At 37.4% G+C, this 19,713-nt stretch overlaps 1 protein-coding gene across 2 annotated transcripts in view; it reads left to right on the forward strand.

Annotated features, from left to right (window-relative positions):
• WDSUB1 (WD repeat, sterile alpha motif and U-box domain containing 1) overlaps positions 1–19,713 on the forward strand; it is a 68,489-nt gene that overhangs the window by 32,152 nt on the left and 16,624 nt on the right. For both annotated transcript variants that reach the window (XM_052664096.1, XM_052664102.1), the window contains one exon: positions 8,716–8,856. In XM_052664096.1, the coding sequence (XP_052520056.1) occupies positions 8,716–8,856 (141 nt within the window). The remainder of the gene's footprint in view (positions 1–8,715; positions 8,857–19,713) is intronic.

Raw genomic sequence — 19,713 nt, forward strand, 5'->3', positions numbered from 1 at the left:
GTCGCAACCCACTCCAGTGTTCTTGCCTGGAAAATCCCATGAATGGAGGAGCCTGGTGGGCTGCCGTCTATGGGGTCGCACAGAGTCGGACACGACTGAAGCGACTTAGCAGCAGCAGCAGCATGGTAGCTCTATGCTTGCATTTGAAGAACTGCCAAGATTGTTTTCTAAAGCAACTGTGCTTTTTTTTTTAAGTAATCTCTTTCTTTAAAAAAAATTATTTTTGGCTGTACTAGGTCTTCGTTGGCTGCACACAGGCTTTCCTAGTTGCATTGAGCAGGGACTGCTCTTCAGTTGCAGCGCACGGGCTTCTTATCACAGTGGCTTCTCCTGTTGCAGAGGATGGGTTCTGGGGTACTCAGGCTTTAGTAGTTGTGGCACATGGGCTTAGTTGCCTTGTGGCATGTGGGATCTTCTAGACCAGCAATCAAACCACGTCCCCTGCATTGATAGACAGGTTCTTAACTACCCGACCACCAAGGAAGCCCCTCATTGTGGTTTTGATATGCATTTTTCTGCTGTCTAGTGATGTTGATGGAGAAGGCAATGGCACCCCACTCCAGTACTCTTGCCTGGAAAATCCTATGGATGGAGGAGCCTGGAAGGCTGCAGTCCATGGGGTCACTGAGGGTCAGACATGACAGAGCGACTTCACTTTTGGTTTTCACTTTCATACATTGGAGAAGGCAATGGCAACCCACTCCAGTGTTCTTGCCTTGAGAATCCCAGGGACGGGGGAGCCTGGTGGGCTGCCGTCTATGGGGTCGCACAGAGTCGGACACGACTGAAGAGACTTAGTGATGTTGAACAGTTTTCCATGTGCTTGTTACCCATTTATATATCAAATTGGAGATTATTGTCATGTTAAACAGTATTAATTCTTCTACTCCATAAGCATAGGATATTTTTCTGTTTATTCAGATCTTCTTGTTTCAAAAGTGCGTTGTAATTTTCAGTGTGCAAGTCATTTTTTTTTAACTGTGTAATTCAGTGCTTTTTCATATACTCATAGAATTGTATAAATTGTATAACCACTATATAATTTCAGAACATTTTTGTCTTCCCGAAAGAACCCTGTTCATTTCTCATTCTATCCTTTTGGCAACCGCTAATCTTTCTCTTGTAGAAATAAGATTTATCTATTTTGGACTTTTTTTTGTAAGTGAAACTAAATAACATGTGGCCTTGTGTATCTGGTTTCTTTTATTTAACCTCCAGGTTTTTGTATGTACAAGTACTTCATGCCTTTTTATGGCTGAATAATATTCCATTGTGTGGCTGAAACACATTTTGTTTACTCATGCATCAGTTGATGGACATTTGGGTTGTTTCTATTTTTTGGCTGCTATCAATAATGTTGCTATGAATATGTATGTATGAGTTTTTGTGTGAGTATTTTTTTATTTGCCTTGGGTATATGATTAAAAGAATTTTTTTTACTATTTACTATTTTGAGGAACTGCCAGACTGTTTTCCAGAGCAGCTGTGCTATTTTACATTCCTACAAGCAATGTGTGAGGTTTCCAATTTCTTCACCTCTTTGTCAACAGTGTTTTCTAGCTATCTTCTGATTATAGGTGTTCAATAGATGTGAAGTGGTATTTCATTGTGGTTTTGATGTGCATTTACCTAATGATATGGAGCATAGTCGGAGAAGGCAATGGCACCCCACTCCAGTACTCTTGCCTGGAAAATCTCATGGATGGAGGAGCCTGGTAGGCTGCAGTCCATGGGGTCGGTAAGAGTCGGACATGACTGAGCAACTTCACTTTCACGCATTGGAGAAGGCAGTGGCAACCCACTCCAGTGTTCTTGCCTGGAGAATCCCAGGGACGGGGGAGCCTGATGGGCTGCCGTCTGTGGGGTCGCACAGAGTCGACACGACTGAAGCGACTTAGCAGCAGCAGCAGCAGCATGTAGGATAGTTTCAAGTGCTTATTGGCTATATATCTTCTTTCCCCCCTTTAAAATTGGTTTGTCTGTTTGTTGTTGAATTGTAAGAGTTGTTCATGTGTTTTGAATACTACATCCTTGTCAAAAACAGTTTGAAGTCTTAGTGTTGTGCTCTGATAGTGTCCCCCAACATTATTATCAGTATGCAGTAGTAAAATCTTAAAATTAATAAGCATAGGAAATGGAATGTCCATAGGGAATTTATTGTTAATGAAGAGTCTAATAACAAAAAAGTGTTCTTACAGAAAACCATTTTAAAGTATGGGTGTATACGTTCATTACACAGTAATTACAGTATGTGTACCTAGTTAAATGTCTTAGAAGTTTTTTTAAAAGTTAAGAGAATGGTAACTTTGTGAAAATACTTGGAATCACATGGTTTTGTACTCAGACCATACTGTGAAAGTTGTTTTTGTATCTCTAGTAACTTATTTCCTTTATAATTTGTAATATACTCTTTCTTCTTGAAAGTTCTGGTGAATTTTGAATCTTATCATTCCTTTTTCACAGTAAAATTTAATAATATGTTATCACAGAGAAGCACATGACAATATAAAATAATAATTTTAGATTTCAGCAAAGAATGTTGCAAAAAATAAGAGCATAGTAAAAACAATTAATAGGAATAGAATGCTGTTCTGTGATAGCCAGATAAATAAACTATAAGAAATTCTTACAGGATTCAGTCAATGGCCTGAAATAATTTTTGAAAAGATGAGTCTTGGACTTAGTAGTTATGATAATTTTGAATTTCAATTAAATAAGTTTTGTAACTATCAAGCTCAAGCTAAAATTGAAATGCAATTTAATTTCTGTGGCCTAAAAGCTGATTTAGGAAGGCAGTCATTGTAAATGGAAACAAATGTTGTATACTCTCTAGTAAGTAAGGAATTGGCTTTGCATTTGTGTTTAAGATTTGGAAAGTTAGTGAATTAAACAAATTACAGAATAAATTAGTAAGTAAATAGATTAAATTTTTTCTGCATCATTCTAAAGTATTTTAGTTTTTGCAAAATTAGAAAGGATCAAGAGGCTAACATTAATCTTCTACAAGTACTACTTTAAGCTACAGTGAATTTCTGTTAGTCTTGAGCTTTAAGAAGAAAGCAGACTCTTCCTCAAAACAGTTAATTGGAGTAATAGAGAATTGAAATTGAGTCTAGAAAAAAGTGATTTAAGAGGCCAATTGAGTATGCGATAATGAATTTTATTCTTGTGATGCATAACTATTTTACTTGCATTTACTTTTGTGGTACAACTGTAAAGCGGTTCCTACTTGAATGTGAATAAATATGAATTTGTTCAACATTCATCATACAAAGAGAAGGAAAGAAAGGAAATGGCAACCAACTCCACTATTCTTGCCTAGAGAATCCTGTGAACAGAGGAGCCTGTTGGGCTGCTGTCCATAGGGTCGCACAGAGTCGGACACAACTGAAGCAACTTAGCATGCATGCATGCATTGGAGAAGGAAATGGCAACCCACTCCAGTATTCTTGCCTGGAGACTCCCAGGGACAGAAGAGCCCGGTGGGCTGCTGTCTGTGGGGTCACACAGAATCGGACACGACTAAAGTGACTTAGCAGCAGCAGCATCATACAAAGAAAGTTAATTTTGCAATAAAGTGTATTGATTGGGGTGTTAGGAAATAAAGTGATATTATCTATTATGTCTGACACTTAAAAATTATTTTTAAGGAGACAAGCAGTCTGTCACATCTTTTTTCAGTGAACCTTTTGTAAATGTACAGTAAAGGAACTTTCTGTAGATTTGAGTATCTGTTGGAATCTGTTGCTTTTATCCTAGAGTAATAGTTCTTTTCTGGGATTGTGTTAATGAAAATAGATAACAGTTTTAGGTAGAAAATAACTCCCTATATGTATTACTACATTTGCATGAAGAATGTCTGGAAAGGGATTACTGGTATAAGAGATCCTTGATGCTAAAAGAGATATGTCTTAAGACATTTGTGAATCCATGAATTTGAACTCTACTAAAGCCTTTAATATTGCAACCAAAAAGCATAAAGTATAAAAGATGAAGAGCAAGAGAGTCTGAGATCTGATATTAGGCAAGCAGTCAGTCCATTGACTAGCCACGTGACTTTCACTGCAGTGTGGCCTCTGTTGATACCTAGGCCTCCAGGATATTGTAAATTGCTACCAGTCTTGGAGTGTGGAATTGCTGTAGATGATATAATGGTAAAAGCATGGAATGACAGATGACAAGGAACTGTTGTATATTGTGTCAGTTCTTACCCTTATATTAAACTAATTATCAATCATAGATTCTTAATTGGGAAAAAGGTTTTTCCAAGAGGTCCCCCTTCCTTTTGCTCTTGTTTTTCCAAGAAACCATGAAAGCACGTGAGACATTTTTATCATTTTTTTATTTAAAAATTATATCATCAAATTATGTCAAATGGTTTTTAAAATCTTATGTACCAGCTGTCTTAACACCCTCAGATTTTAGAAGTTTCATGTTTCAATTCCTGGTAATACTTCCTTATGTAGATTTTCTCTCGTTGCCTAACTGCGTATACTGTTAAGTAATAAAACTTACCATTTTTTCTGTAGATACAACTTATATGAAATTGACCTTTTAAATGTGTGGGCCTGTGTACTCACAGGCTTTTGAAGTGGACATACCCTTCCAGGTCAGCAACTGTTCTTAAATTGACCTCCCCACTTTGCACTGAGTACTTGTGGGGCATTTTGAGATCTCCTTTTTTCAGGGCTATCAGATGTCGTGTTGCTTCCCCACTGATACCAATTACAGATCTTATGGATGTTGGTGGTTTATCTTCTCCCATTTATTAATATGTTAGGGGGCTCATGAAGATACTTTGCTACCTTGTTTTGTTGTAAATGCCCGTGAAATTTGATTTTGCTATCTAGTCGCGTTTCTTTTCATGAAGCGATTCAGAGAAATGTAAAAATTACATCGCTCCTATCATCATCTTTTCCAAATCCTTTAAAAAACCCTTGTGTCCCTTTTTATGTCTTGTTTTCTCTTGATCATTCTAGTCAGAATTTGTTTAATAAAATTTATTTTTAAATAATGAAGAATTCAATGTTTTTTACTCCAAGAGACCAGCTGTTGATCCTCTTCTATCTCAGGACAGTACAGACGTGACTGTGATCATCCTCATGGGCTGTGATGGTTGGTTAGCTCCAGGCAGTAGCACTTTCCTGTTACTCTGCCTCCAGCTAGTGCTGGCGTTGCTGCTTTGGTGATGATATTTACAGGACAAAGTTGGGGGGAAAGATGGCTACAAGTAGAAAGATATTTCTTCCATATGTGTATACAAATCTCTGCTTTAAACTATGTCCCATCCTTTACTCTGGAACTCAGTTACTTCTGTTTTCTTGAGGGTTTTTAGAATTTTGTATCTTTAATGATTATTTGTGTCTTGGCACCATCAATTCAGTGCAGCATTTCCAGCATTGGGAACGGGTGGAGAAGGGGGACAGAGTTGATGGCCTATTTAATTTGTCGTCTGCTAAGAACCAGATGCCTTTTCAGAGTTATAGCAAATATAGCGAAATATCGCCCATTAACTCACACTGAGGGTTTTCTAGCCCTCACTTGGTAAGGGTCTTTTCTTTCTGAGCAATTAAGTTTAATAACACTGACTTTCAACACCCAATCACAAAAGGATGTGTTTTCCTCTGGCTAAGTTCTGTGGATATGATTTGGTAACTGCTGGTAAATGAGGGCATTTTTAACCAACATTAAAATTGGGCAGAATAACACACAATTTAACCTTTTATTTTATAGTACATTTTGAAATAGGGTTCTACACACTCTGTTAGGATTCCCTGATAGCTCAGTTGGTAAAGAATCTGCCTGCAATGCAGGAGACCCCGGGTCGATTCCTGGTTGGGGAAGATTTGCTGGAGAAAGGGATAGGCTACCTGCTCCAGTATTCTTGGGCTTCCCTTCTGGCTCTGCTGGTGAAGAATCTACTTGCAATCCAGGAGTCCTGGGTTTGATCCCTGGGTTGGGAAGATCCCCTGGAGGAGAGCTACCCACACCAGTATTCTGGAGGATTCTGGACTATATAGTCCATGGGATCACAAAGAGTCAGACACGACTGAGCAACTTTCACTTCACTTCACACCCTCTACTAATAAGCATTTTACATATTAGCATACATGTGTATTATTTTTGACAGGAAAAAATATGTATGTTTTTTTAGAATATTAAATACCTCTATATTCTTATTACATGTAATATCCCTTTAAATGAGATGATCACTCTCTAATTATAAATGTGTTGTGATTTTTTTAAAATTATTTGAAAAATCTTCAATTTGGTTTCAGTGAATTCCATAGGAAGGACGTCCCTTAAGATGCAGGCAGTTGTGGGGTTGACTTCCCACACTTTCATAGATAACGGTCAGTGAATCCAAATAGATGTAAACAGTTTGTTACTCATGGGACAGCAAGCAGCATGAGCTTCATGCTCAGATTGGTTCCCCTCTGCCACTAAGTCTTGTGCAGGCAATTTGTGATAGTGTCATAGCTGAGGAACCCTGAATTTATGATCCCCCCCAATATGATAAGGGGACTGCTAGCAAAGTAGTCCGGAGAAGGCAGTGGCACCCCACTCCAGTACTCTTGCCTGGAAAATCCCATGGGCGGAGGAGCCTGGTAGGCTGCAGTCCTTGGGGTCGCTAAGAGTTGGACACGACTGAGCGACTTCACTTTCGCTTTTCACTTTCATGCATTGGAGAAGGAAATGGCAACCCACTCCAGTGTTCTTGCCTGGAGAATCCCAGGGACGGGGGAGCCTGGTGGGCTGCCGTCTCTAGGGTCGCAGAGTCGGACACGACTGAAGCAACTTAGCAGGAGTAGCAGCAAAGCAGTCCAAGAAGAAAACGTTATCTCTATAGGTCTTAGAACACAAACTGCCCTTTGACTAGGAGGGAGACATTAGCTTCCAAGGAAGTTTGCAGACATCCTTGAAAAGATTGCCAGATAAAAGATACTGTAAAAGTGTGTTTAAACACTATATGGAGAATTACCTTCCAATCAGAAAGTTGATAGGCTTTTTATGAAAACTATGAGGCATTCTGAAATGTAGTTCTTTTTTTCTACCCATTTACCCACTGCCCCCTCCCAGAAAAAACCTCTGCCTAAAATAGAACTGTCCGCTGATAAAAATACAAACAGCTAAATAACACTACTCTTCCTAAACTTAATTATATTTATCTTCCTGAAACTAAAAATTAATTTTTGAAATGAGATAAAAGTTAAACTACAGATGAATGAAGCTTACATGTACCGTTTTGGACAAATAGATGAGTTTTATTTGATACTGTGCTTTGTATCCGTTCACTTCAGTCGCTCAGTTGTGTCCGACTATTTGCAACCCCATGGGCTGCAGCATGCCAGGCCTTCCTGTCCATTGCCAACTCCTAGAGTTTTCTCAGACTTATGTCCATCAAGTCAGTGATGCCATCCAACCATCTCATCTTCTGTCGTCCCCTTCTCCTGCCTTCAATCTTTCCCAGCATCAGGGTCTTGATTTCAGATGAGTCAGTTCTTCACATCAGGTGGCCAGAGTTATGGAGTTTCAGCTTTAGCATCAGTCCTTCCAATGAATATTCAGGACTGATTTCCTTTAGGATGGACTGGTTGGATCACCTTGCTGTCCAAGGGCCTCTCAAGAGTCTTCTCCAACACCACAGTTCAAAAGCATCAATTCTTCAGTGCTTAGCTTTCTTTATAGTCCAGCTCTCACATTCATACATGACTACTGGAAAAACCATAGCTTTGACTAGACGGACCTTTGCTGGCAAAGTAATGTCTCTGCTTTTTAATATGCTGTTTAGGTTGGTCATAACTTTTCTTCCAAGGAATAAGCATCTTTTAATTTCATGGCTGCAATCAACATCTGCAGTGACTTTGGAGCCCAAAAACATAGTCAGTCAGTCTCGTTTCCCCATCTATTTGCCATGAAGTGATGGGACCAGATGCCATGATCTTAGTTTTCTGAATTGTGAGCTTTAAGCCAACTTTTTCACTCTCCTCTTTCACTTTCATCTAGAGGCTCTTTAGTTCTTCTTCACTTTCTGTCGTAAGGATGGTATCATCTATATATCTGAGGTTATTGATATTTCTCCTGGCAATCTTGATTCCAGCTTGTGCTTCATCCAGTCCAGCGTTTCTCATGATGTACTCTGCATATAAGTTAAATAAGCAGGGTGACAGTATACAGCCTTGACATACTCCTTTTCTTATTTGGAACCAGTCTGTTATTCCATGTCCAGTTCTAACTGTTGCTTCCTGACCTGCATACAGATTTCTCAAGAGGCAGGTCAGGTGGTCTGGTATTCCCATTATATACGAATTAGCAGATAATAAACCAAGTTTCATAAGGTTTAAAAATATAAGATGGTATTTTTATATTAAACTGAACATCTTTATAAATGATTTTTAGGAGACTGTTCTCTAAATTAACATATAATAGGCTTTTCTAATTTTATGTAGTATATTAGTGTTTGGGTAATCTGAAATTCTTGAGCTTTCAGAATCTAAAGTTACTTAGAATAATCTTTCTATTGATGAGTTGTTTTAATCACACTTTATTCTGCACTACGAAGATTCATTAAAGAATTTGTAAAGAAAAGTTTCCATGTAGTAAAACAGTATTTCTGAAGATTTTTGGTTATAGTAGATTAAATTTTACTCTCCTGAAGACTTGCATAAAACTTATAGATAGATCTCCAGCCCTAACAGAATAATTTCTTTTCAGAATCACTAGGGCTGCGTAGTAAAGTTCTAAGGAAAATTGAAGAACTGAGGACAAAGGTGAAGACCCTTTCTTCTGAAATTCCTGATGAATTTATATGTCCAATAACTAGGGAGCTTATGAAAGATCCTGTCATCGCATCAGGTATGTATGATGCTATTCTAAGTTTCAGGGTGTATTACGTCCTAAATGAGTAAATAGGGTGGACCACAGAAGTTTGTTTAAATGTGGAAAATTTTAAAAATTATCGTTACATTTGTCACAAGTAGTGAGACAAGCAGCTGTTTTATTTAATAAAACAAGTAGCTGTTTCATTTAATAAAACAAGTAGCTGTTTTATTCTTTTTAAAAATTCCTTAGATCTGAGGTGAACTGTTGAACACTGTGTATTTCTTTTTTTTAAATTGGAGTGTGATTGCTTTACAATGTTGTGTTAGTTTCTGCTGTACAACAAAGTGAATCAGCTATATGTATGCAATTACATACATCCCCTCCCTCTTGAACCTCCCTTCACCACTCTCCAATCCTACCCCTCTAGGTCATCACAGGCACCAAGCTGAGCTCCCTGTGCTACACAGCCATTTCTCGATAGTGTGCGTGCGTGTGTGTGTGTGTGTGTGTCAGTCCTGATCTCTCAGTCCATCCCGCTGTCCCCTTCTCCCCACTGTGTCCGCATGCCCATTCTCTTCATCTGCGTCTCTTTTCCTGCCCTGCAAATAGTTCATCTGTAGCATTTTTTCCTGGATTCCACATATACGCATTAATATACGATACTTGTTTTTCTCTTTTTGACTTACTTCACTCTGTACAACAGAGTGCTGACATCTGCTTCTCTCCAAATAACCCAATGTCATTCATTTTTCTGGCTGAATAATATTCCTGTGTGTGTGTATACACACACACATACAATAACTTCTTTATCCATTCATGTGTCATTGGAGATTCAGACTGCTTCCACATCCTGGATGTTGTAAATAGTGGTGCAGTTAATGTCTTTTTTTTTTGAACTTTTTTATAAAAACAGTCACCTAATATAAAATTTACGATCTTAATCATATTTAAGGATACAGTTCAGTAGTGTAAAGTGTATTCACATTATTGTATAACAGAAATAGATCGCCAATACTTGTCATCTTATAAAACTGAAACTCTGAGCCCATGTAAACAACTCCCCTTTTCCCTCTCTCTCCAGCCTTTGGTCGGAGAAGGCAATGGCATCTCACTCCAGTACTCTTGCCTGGCAAATCCCATGGATGGAGGAGCCTGGTAGGCTGCAGTCCATGGGGTTGCTAGGAGTCTGACACAACTGAGTGACTTCACTTTCACTTTTCATTTTCATGTATTGGAGAAGGAAATGGCAACCCACTCCAGTGTTCTTGCCTGGAGAATCCCAGGGACGGGGGAGCCTGGTGGGCTGCTGTCTCTGGGGTCACACAGAGTCGGACATGACTGAAGTGACTTAGCAGCAGCAGCAACCAGCCTCTGATAACTACTGTTCTACGTTCTGATTCTATGAATTTGACTACTTTAGAGAACGCAGATAAAGTTGAATCATACATTTATCTTTTTGTGACTGGCTTAACATAATAACTTCAAAATTTATCCATGTTGTGGTATTTCCTTTTTGAAGACTAAATAATATTCATGGTGTGTGTATACCACATTTTGTTTATTCATTTATCCACTGATGGAGATTAAGGTTGCTTTCACTTCCTGGCTATGTGAATAGTGCTGTTTTAAATGAGTGTGCAGATGTCTCTTTGAGACCCTGCATTCAGTTCTTTTGGATATATACCAAGAAGTGTGATGGCTATCTCATACAATAGTTCTGTTTGTGATTTTTTTTTGAGGAACCTCCATAATGTTTTCCATACCAGTTACACCATTTTACAATTTTACAATCTCACCAAACTTTCCACAAGAGTTCAGATTTCTCCATATCCTTATCAACACTTGTTATTTTCTGTTGTTTTGATTGTGAATATTTATATTCATGGTGTCTCCTTGTGGTTTTTATTTGAATTTCTTAAAATTTAAAAGATGTTAAGTATCTTGTCACATGTTTAATGGCACTGGTATATCATTTTTGGAGAAATGTATTTTCAGTTCCTTTGGACATTTTTTAAATGGGTTATTTGATTTTTTTATTGTTGACTTGTAGCAGTTCTTTGCATATTCTGGATATTAATCCCTTATCAGGTATATGATTCATAGAAGTTTACTTCTGTTTCATAGGTTGTCCTTTTTTTTTCAGTTTATTTTATTGGTGTATAATTGCTTTACACTGTTGTGTTAGTTTCTGCTGTACAGCAAAGTGAGTCAGCTATATGTTTACATATATCAGCTCCCTCCCAAACCTCCCACCCAGACCCTCCCGTCTCTCTAGGTCATCTTTCCCTATGCTCCCTGTAACTTCTCACTAGCTATCTGTTTTACACATGGTAGTGTATATATGTCCACACTGCTTTCCCAATTTGTCTCACCCTCCGCTTCCCCCCATGTCAACATAGCCATTGTCTCCATTTAGGTCTCTGTTCATCTATGTACACTTTTCCTAGATTTCGTATATATGCATTAATATATGATATTTTCCTTTCTGACCTACTTCACTCTGTATGGCATACTCTAGGTCCATCTGTATCTCTACAAATGACCCAATTTCATTCATTTTTATAGCTGAGTAATATTGTGTGTGTGTATGTATATCACATATTTATCAATTCATGTGTCAATGAACATTTAGATTGCTTCCGTCTCCTGGTTATCATAAATAGTCCTACAGTGAACATTGGGGTACATAAGTCTTTTTGAATTATTATTTTCTCAGGGTATATGTGCAGTAGTGGGATTATTGAGTCATATGGTAGTTATATTTTCAGTTTTTTAAGAAACCTCCAAACTGTTTTCCATAGTGGCTGTATCAATTTACATTTCCACCAGCAGTGCAAGAGGGTTCCTTTTTATCCACATCTTCTTCAGCATTTATTGTTTGTAGATTTTATGATGATGGCCATTCTGACCAGTGATTAATCATTGTAGTTTTGATCTGCATTTCTCTAATAACTAGTGATGCTGAGTGTCTTTTGCTGGGTTTGTTGGCCGTCTGTCTTTGATTTCTCCATCAAATCTGAATGCGAGTATTGCTGGATAGAATATTCTTGGTTGTAGGTTCTTCCCTTTCATCACTTTAAATATATCATGCCATTCCCTTCTGGCTTAGAGGGTTTGTGGAGAAATCAGCTGATAGCCTGTTGGGAGTTCCCTTGTATGTTATTTGTCATTTTCCCTCCTTATTGTTTTTAATACTTTATCTTTGTCTTTAATTTTTGTCAGTTTGATTACTGTGTGTCTCGGTGTGTTCTTCCTTGGGTTTTTTTCTGCCTGGGATTCTCTGTGCTCCTGGACTTGGTTGACTATTTCCTTTCCAGTGTTCAGGAATTTTTCAGCTATGTCATCAAATATTATCTCAGGTCCTCTCTCTCTTTCTCCTCCTTCTGCCTCAGTTACTCTGTTACTGATTCCTTCTAGTGTATTATTCATCTCTGTTTGTTTGTTCTTTAGTTTTTCTAGATTTTGATAAACATTTCTTGTATCTTCTCCACTGTTTTCCCGAGATCCTGGAGCATCTTCACTATCATTATTCAAAATTCTTTTTCTGGAAGGTTACCTATCCCTACTTCATTTAATTGTGTATAGTCTGAAGCCAGAAAGGTTGATTCCTCCAGCTCCATTTTTCTTTCTCAAGATTGCTTTGGCTTATCAGCGTCTGTTTATTTCCATACAAATATTAAAAATTTTTGTACTGGTTCTGTGAAAACTGCCCTTAGTAATATGATGAGGATTGCATTAAATCTGCAGATTGTATAGGGGAGTCTATAGTCATTTTTACAATATTGATTCTTTCGATCCAAGAACATATTATATCTCTCTGTGTCGTCTTTGATTTCTTTCATCAGTGTCTTACAGTTTTCTGGATACAGGCTTTTGTCTCCATAGGTAGGTTTATTCCTAGGTATTTTATTCTTTTTGTTGCAGTGGTAAGTGGGATTGTTTCCTTAATTTCTCTTTCTTATTTTTTTGTTGTTAGTTTATAGGAATTCAAGGGATATCTGTGTATTGATTTTGTATCCTGTGACTTTACTAAATTCACTGAATAGCTCTAGTAATTTTCAGATGTTATCTTCAGGGTTTTCTATGTATAGTATCCTGTTGTCTGCAGACAGTGACAGTTTTACTTCTTTTTCAATCTGGATTCCTTTCATTTCTTTTTCTTCTTTGATTGCTATGGCTAGGACTTCCAAACTGCGTTGAATAATAGTGGTGAGAATGCACACCCTTGTCTTATTAGACCTTAGAGGAAGTACTTTCAGTTTTTCACCATTGAGAATAATATTTGTTGTGGGTTTGTTTTATACGGCCTTTATTGTGTTGAGGTAGGTTCCTTCCATACCAAATTTTCTGAAGAGTTTTGTTCATAAATGGGTGATGAAATCTGTCAAAAGCGTCTTCTGCATTTTTGGGGATTATCATATGATTTTTATCTTTCAGTTGGTAATGTGGTGTATCACATTGATTTGTGTATATTGATGAATCCTTGCATCCTTGGGATAAACTTAAACTTGATCATAGTGTATGATCCTTTTTACATGTTACTGGATTCTGTTTGCTAGTATTTTTTGAGGATTTTTGTGTCTGTGTTCATCAGTGTTACTGGTCTGTGATTTTCTTTTTGATATCTTTGTTTAATTTTGGTATCAGGGGATGGTGGCCTCAAAGAACAAGTTTGGGAGTATTCCTCCCTCTGCAATTTTTTGGAAGTTTTTGAGAAGAATAGGTGCTAACTGGTCTCTTAAAAATTGGATAGAATTCACCTATGACGCCATCTGGTCCTGGACTTCTGTTTGTTGGAGGATATTTAATTATGGCTTCAATGTTATTACTTGTGATTAGTCCATTATTTTCTGTTTCTTCATGGTTCAGTCTTGGTGGGTTATACCTTTCTAAGAATTTGTCCATTTCTTCTGGGTTGTCCATATTATTTGCTTGCAGTTGCTTGTAGTAGTCTCTCAATGATCCTTTGTATTTTTGTAGCATCAGTTGCAACTTCTCCTTTTTCATATTTAATATTATTGATTTAAATCTTCTTCCTTTTTTTTCTTGATGAGTTTGGCTAAAGGTTTATCAATTTAATCTTCTCCAAAAATCAGCTTTAGTTTTTTTGATCTTTGCTGCTGTTGTCTTCGTTTCTGTTTCATTTTTTCTTCTCTGATCTAGTTGTGGAGTTCTTCTCTAGTTGTGGAGTCTTCTTTCTCTAGTTGTTTTACATGTAAGATTAGATTGTTTATAGTAGATTTCTCTTGTATCTTGAGGTGATAGTTGGTTGTGTTTATGTTGTCATTTGTTGCTATTTCATAAATTTCCTCTTTGATTTCTTCTCTGACTTTTTGAGTATTTAGTACTAAACAAACGTGTTTGTGTTTTTTGTAGTTTTTTAAAATTTTTCCTGTAATTGATTTCCAATCTCATAGTGTTGTGGTAAAAAAAAGATGCTTGATATAATTCCAATTTTCTTAAGTTTAATGAGGCTTCATTTGTGACCCAAGATGTGATCTATCCTGGAGAATGTTACATGTGCACTTGAGAAGAAGTTGTTCAAAAACTTGATGTTCAAGATGGTTTTAGAAAAGGCAGAGGAACCAGAGATCAAATTGCCAACATTCCCTGGATCATCAAAAAAGCAAGAGAGTTCCAGAAAAACATCTATTTCTGCTTTATTGACTATGCCAAAGCCTTTGACTATATGGATCACAATAAACTGTGGAAAAGTCTGAAAGAGATGGGAATACCAGACCACCTGACCTGCCTCTTGAGAAACCTATATGCAGGTCAGGAAGCAACAGTCAGATCTGGACATGGAACAACAGACTAGTTCCAAATTGGGAAAGGAGTACGTCAAGGCTGTATATTGTCACCTGCTTATTTAACTTGTATGCAGAGTACATCATGAGAAATGCTGGACTGGATGAAGTGCAAGCTGGAATCAAGATTTCTGGGAGAAATATCAATAACCTCAGATATGCAGATGACACCACCCTTATGGCAGAAAGTGAAGAAGAACTAGAGCCTCTTGATGAAAGTGAAAGAGGAGAGCGAAAAAGTTGGCTTAAAGCTCAGCATTCAGAAAACGAAGATCATGGCATCTGGTTCCATCACTTCATGGCAAATAGATGGGGAAACAGTGAGAGACTTTATTTTGGGGGGCTCCAAAATCACTGCAGATGGTGATCGCAGCCATGAAATTGAAAGATGCTTACTCCTTGGAAGGAAAGTTATGACCAACCTAGACAGCATATTAAAAAGCAGAGACATTACTTTGCCAACAAAGGTCTGTCTAGTCAAGGCTATGGTTTTGTGGTCATGTATGGATGTGAGAGTTGGACTGGGAAGAAAGCTGAGTGCCGAAGAATTGATGCGTTTGAACTGTGGTGTTGGAGAAGACTCTTGAGAGTCCCTTGGACTGCAAGGAGATCCAACCAGTCCATCCTAAAGGAGATCAGTCCTGAATATTCATTGGAAGGACTGATGTTGAAGCTGAAACTCCAATCCTTTGGCCACCTGATGCGAAGAGCTGACTCATTTGAAAAGACCCTGATGCTGGGAGGGATTGAGGGCAGGAGGAGAAGGGGACGACAGAGGATGAGATGGTTGGATGGCATCACTGACTCAATGGACATGAGTTTGGGTGAACTCTGGGAGTTTGTGTTGGACAGGGAGGCCTGGCGTCCTGCAGTTCATGGGGTCGCAAAGAGTCGGACACGACTGAGCAACTGAACTGAGGTGATAGTGAATTGCTATAAACTTCCCTCTTTGAAATGCTCGTGCTATGTCCCATAGGTTTTAGATAGTTGTGTTTATGTTGTCATTTGTTGCTATCTATTTTTTAAAATTTCCTCCTTGATTTCTTCTCCGACTTTTTGAATATTTAGTACTAAACAAACATGCTTTTGTATTTTGTAGTTTTTTTTAAATTTTTCCTGTAATTGATTTCCAATCTCATAGTGTTGTGGTAAAAAAAGATGCTTGATGTAATTCCAATTTTCTTAAGTTTACTGAGGCTTCATTTGTAACCCAAGGTGTGATCTATCCTGGAGAATGTTCCATGTGCACTTGAGAAGAAAGTGTATTCTGCTGGTTTTGGATGTAATGTCCTATAAATATCAATTATGTCTGTCTGATCTAATGTTTCATTTAAGGGTTGTTTTTCCACATTAATTTTCTGTCTGGATGATCTGTCCATTGGTGAAAGTGGAGTGTTAAAGTACACCACTATTACTGAGTTACTGTTAATTTCCCCTTTTATGGCTGTTAACATTTGCCTTTTGTTTTGAGCTGCTCCTGTGTTGGGTGCATAATATTTAAAATGGTTATGTTTTCTTCTTGGCTTGATCCCTTGATCATTTATGTAGTATCCTTCCTTCTTTTAGTAGTCTTTAAAGTCTGTTTTTTCTGATATTAGTATTGCTACTCTAGCTTTATTTTGATTTCTATTTGCGTGTAATATCTGTTTCCATCACCTCACTTCCAATCTATATTACTCTGACCCTGACTAGAGGGGATTAATGAGTCCCTAGAGCATTAGAGATTGCGTTATAGGTGTTGTGAGCCAAGTCCTTACAGATGAGTCTGAAGGGAGAAACCTTTGCACTGGGACACCTGGGTGTCTCTCATCCCAGGGCTCCTTGCAAACATTATATATTTCTTAATGAATAAAATTGGATAAGGTGGGTTTGGATAAGATTAGAGAAAAAGGAATACATTTTACAAACTTAACTGAAACTTGTGAAATATGTATTTTGTCACTGGAATGTAACATCAAAATATTGTTTTCTAAGAGAGATTCTTGAGATCTGTTATTTGCCTATCATGAATTTTAAAACCTTTACAGAAATAAGAATTTAGAGATCATGAAGTTACATCTTTCTGCATTGTTTCCTAGTCTTTGTCAATAAACATAGACATACATACTTTATGTAATTATAATCAGCAGATCTGTATTAAGTTGTGCTTTCATTTTTATTTGACTATTCTGAATATTGACTTAGTCTACATAATTTTCATTTTTAATAACTTTATTCCATTATGACTTAGTGCTACAATTTGACTCTTCTATAAAGCTATAAAGAAGCTTTATATTGTGAATAGCCATGCACTGCTTGGGCTTCCCGGTTGGCTCAGATGATAAAGAATCCTCCTGCAGTGTGGGAGACCTGGGTTCGATCCCTGGGTTGGGAAGAACCTCTGGAGAAGGGGATGGCAGCCTGCTCCAGTGTTGCCTGGTGAATGTGCATGGACAGAGGAGCCTGGCGCGCTACAGTCCGTGGGGTCACAAAGCGTCTGACGCGACTAAACAACTAAGTACAGCACAGCTGTCTTGGTAGCCCTTTCATCGTGTAACCAATTATTTAGTGGTGTTTTCATGGCATGTATGCCTCAAAGCAGAGTTAACCTATCAGAGAATATCTTATAATCATTAAAAAGAACAGTTTTAATAGTTCTTGTCAGATTTGTTATTAGATTGTTTCCTAGGAAACAAATTTTAGAGTACTACCAGAAATGTACTTAAGGGTACCTGTTTTTCTGGCTTTGTGATCACTGAGTTTTAGAACTCATTTATTTTTGTAAATTTAATAGTTGTTTGAAACCTACTCTTTATTGCTAAGGAAGCAATGCTTTTTTCTACATGATAGGTTACCATTTAAATATGACTTGGTAAACAACATAAATTACCTTAGGGACTTAAATATTGCCCTTATGTTTTTTGTGTGCATTATTAGTGAAACTAATCACATGGAATCTTGTTAGTATCGTTTTAATATATTTGATGGCTTCTACTTGCTCTGAACTTTTGTAGGCAGAAGCATTTTATTTATACAAGTGTAAACATTTTCTTCTAGTTTTCAAAAATGCTTAGTTCTCATGCATTTGGGATTTTATGTTTGCTCTGAGATATGATTGAACCAGAGCATATCTTTCTATTTTCTGCAGATATTCTCTTTTAATTGTAAAATATCCTCATTGGATTAAAAAATTTTTAAATACAGGTATATAAAGTGAGTCATCTCATCCATCTGGTCTGATGTCCCAGGTACTAAAGATAAGAACTAATACCAGTTTAGCATATAATTCTAGATATTTTTTCTGTGTATTCTTAAATTTAATTTTAAATACCAATACAATCAATATATTTTTACACAACTGGACTTACACACTTTATACTGTTCTCTATCACGTCTTTTTCCTCTTGTTGCTGAAATGTTCATTAATGTTTGCCTACTTCTCAGTATGTAGTCATCTCTAAATGCCGTTTTAATCTTTCTTGATTTAGTTCCCACAGAAAGAGTAAGGCATAATGTTATCTGTTGACACTTTACTCTTTTTAAAGACTGACTAGCATTCAGGTGTATTAGTGTCTTCTATTTCATTCCTAGTTGATTTTTTTATTACTTATAAACTGTGTTAGGGAACAACATTGTTTAAATTTATCTTGTCCTCTTAGTCTTAATGTAAATGTTTCTGTTGAAATAAATTACCTAAAACTTCAATTACTGATGAAGGATACTGACAAATTATCCTCTCAACATCATATGGGGTCCCTATTTCCCATGTCTTTGCTTATACTTCGCAATCTTTTAAACTTTCTCATGCTAATAACTGAAAAGTAATCTGTTTTTATTTCTTTGTATTATATTGAGTTTGAACATTTTAAATGTTTTTAGTCATTTATAATTTCTTAAGTGACTCTCTTTCATGAGCATTTAATTCAAATTTAGTTCCATTATTTTTAGTTTTTATTATTTAATAAGAAATATTCTTATGGGAGGTAGGATGATTTAATAGTTGAGCACATGAACTGAAGATCCAGACTGCCTGGATCTGAAATTATTTCATTACTTTACTTGCTGAGTTACCTCACGGAGGACTATATATTTTTCCTTATGTACAAAATAAGATGCTAGCGCTTAATCTCATGAATTCTTTTAAGCATCAAATGAATTAATGCATATTAAGTACTTTACAAGACCAGTACTCAATCAACATCAGTAAGTTTGAGCAAAACTCTGGGCAATGGTGAAGGACGGGAAGTCTGACTTGCTGCAGTCCATGGGGTCGCAAAGAGTCAGACACTAATGAGCGACTGAATGACAACAAGAATGAAATTCTCTATGAGCATAGTAATGGTTGTATTTTTTTTGGCTTTAGTATATCAGCACTTTTATTTGCAGTTGAAAGAAACTCAATTTGAATTAGGTTAAGTAGAAATGGTAATTAATTTATTAAAAAGTTATTGTAAGTGTGTCTCATGAAACACTTGCACCAGAGACGTGAATGTCATCATGGTACTGTTTCTTATCTATTCAGAGGCTTGGGACTATTCACCTTCTGTGATATGCAGTATGCCTTTTCTATGTGGTGGAAAAACAAGAACACCGGTAGGTCCCAAATTTTACGTTTATATAATTTCAGCAACCGGAGAGAGTCCGTTCTGACATTTCTTTCTAGTGTCAACTCCAACGGAGAAGGCAATGGCACCCCACTCCAGTACTCTTGCCTGGAAAATCCCATGGACGAAGGAGCCTGGTAGGCTGCAGTCCATGGGGTCACTAAGAGTTGGACACAACTGAGCGACTTCCCTTTCACTTTTCACTTTCATGCATTGGAGAAGGAAATGGCAACCCACTCCAGTGTTCTTTCCTGGAGAATCCCAGGGACGGGGGAGCCTGGTGGGCTTCTGTCTATGTGGTCTCACAGAGTTGGACACGACTGAAGCGACTTAGCAGCAGCAGCAGCAGTCAACTCCAAAAATTCCTGAGGCTTCAAATCTGAGCTAGGAGCCTATCCCAGTGGTAGTCTTTTCAGGAATGAGGTGTGGTACTGAGATTTATCTAACTATGGAGAGTAAAATTTTATATCAATGGGGGCACATCATATGGAGGATAGTGG

Source organism: Budorcas taxicolor, chromosome 2, assembly GCF_023091745.1.
Source record: "Budorcas taxicolor isolate Tak-1 chromosome 2, Takin1.1, whole genome shotgun sequence".
NCBI classification, from domain to species: domain Eukaryota; kingdom Metazoa; phylum Chordata; class Mammalia; order Artiodactyla; family Bovidae; genus Budorcas; species Budorcas taxicolor.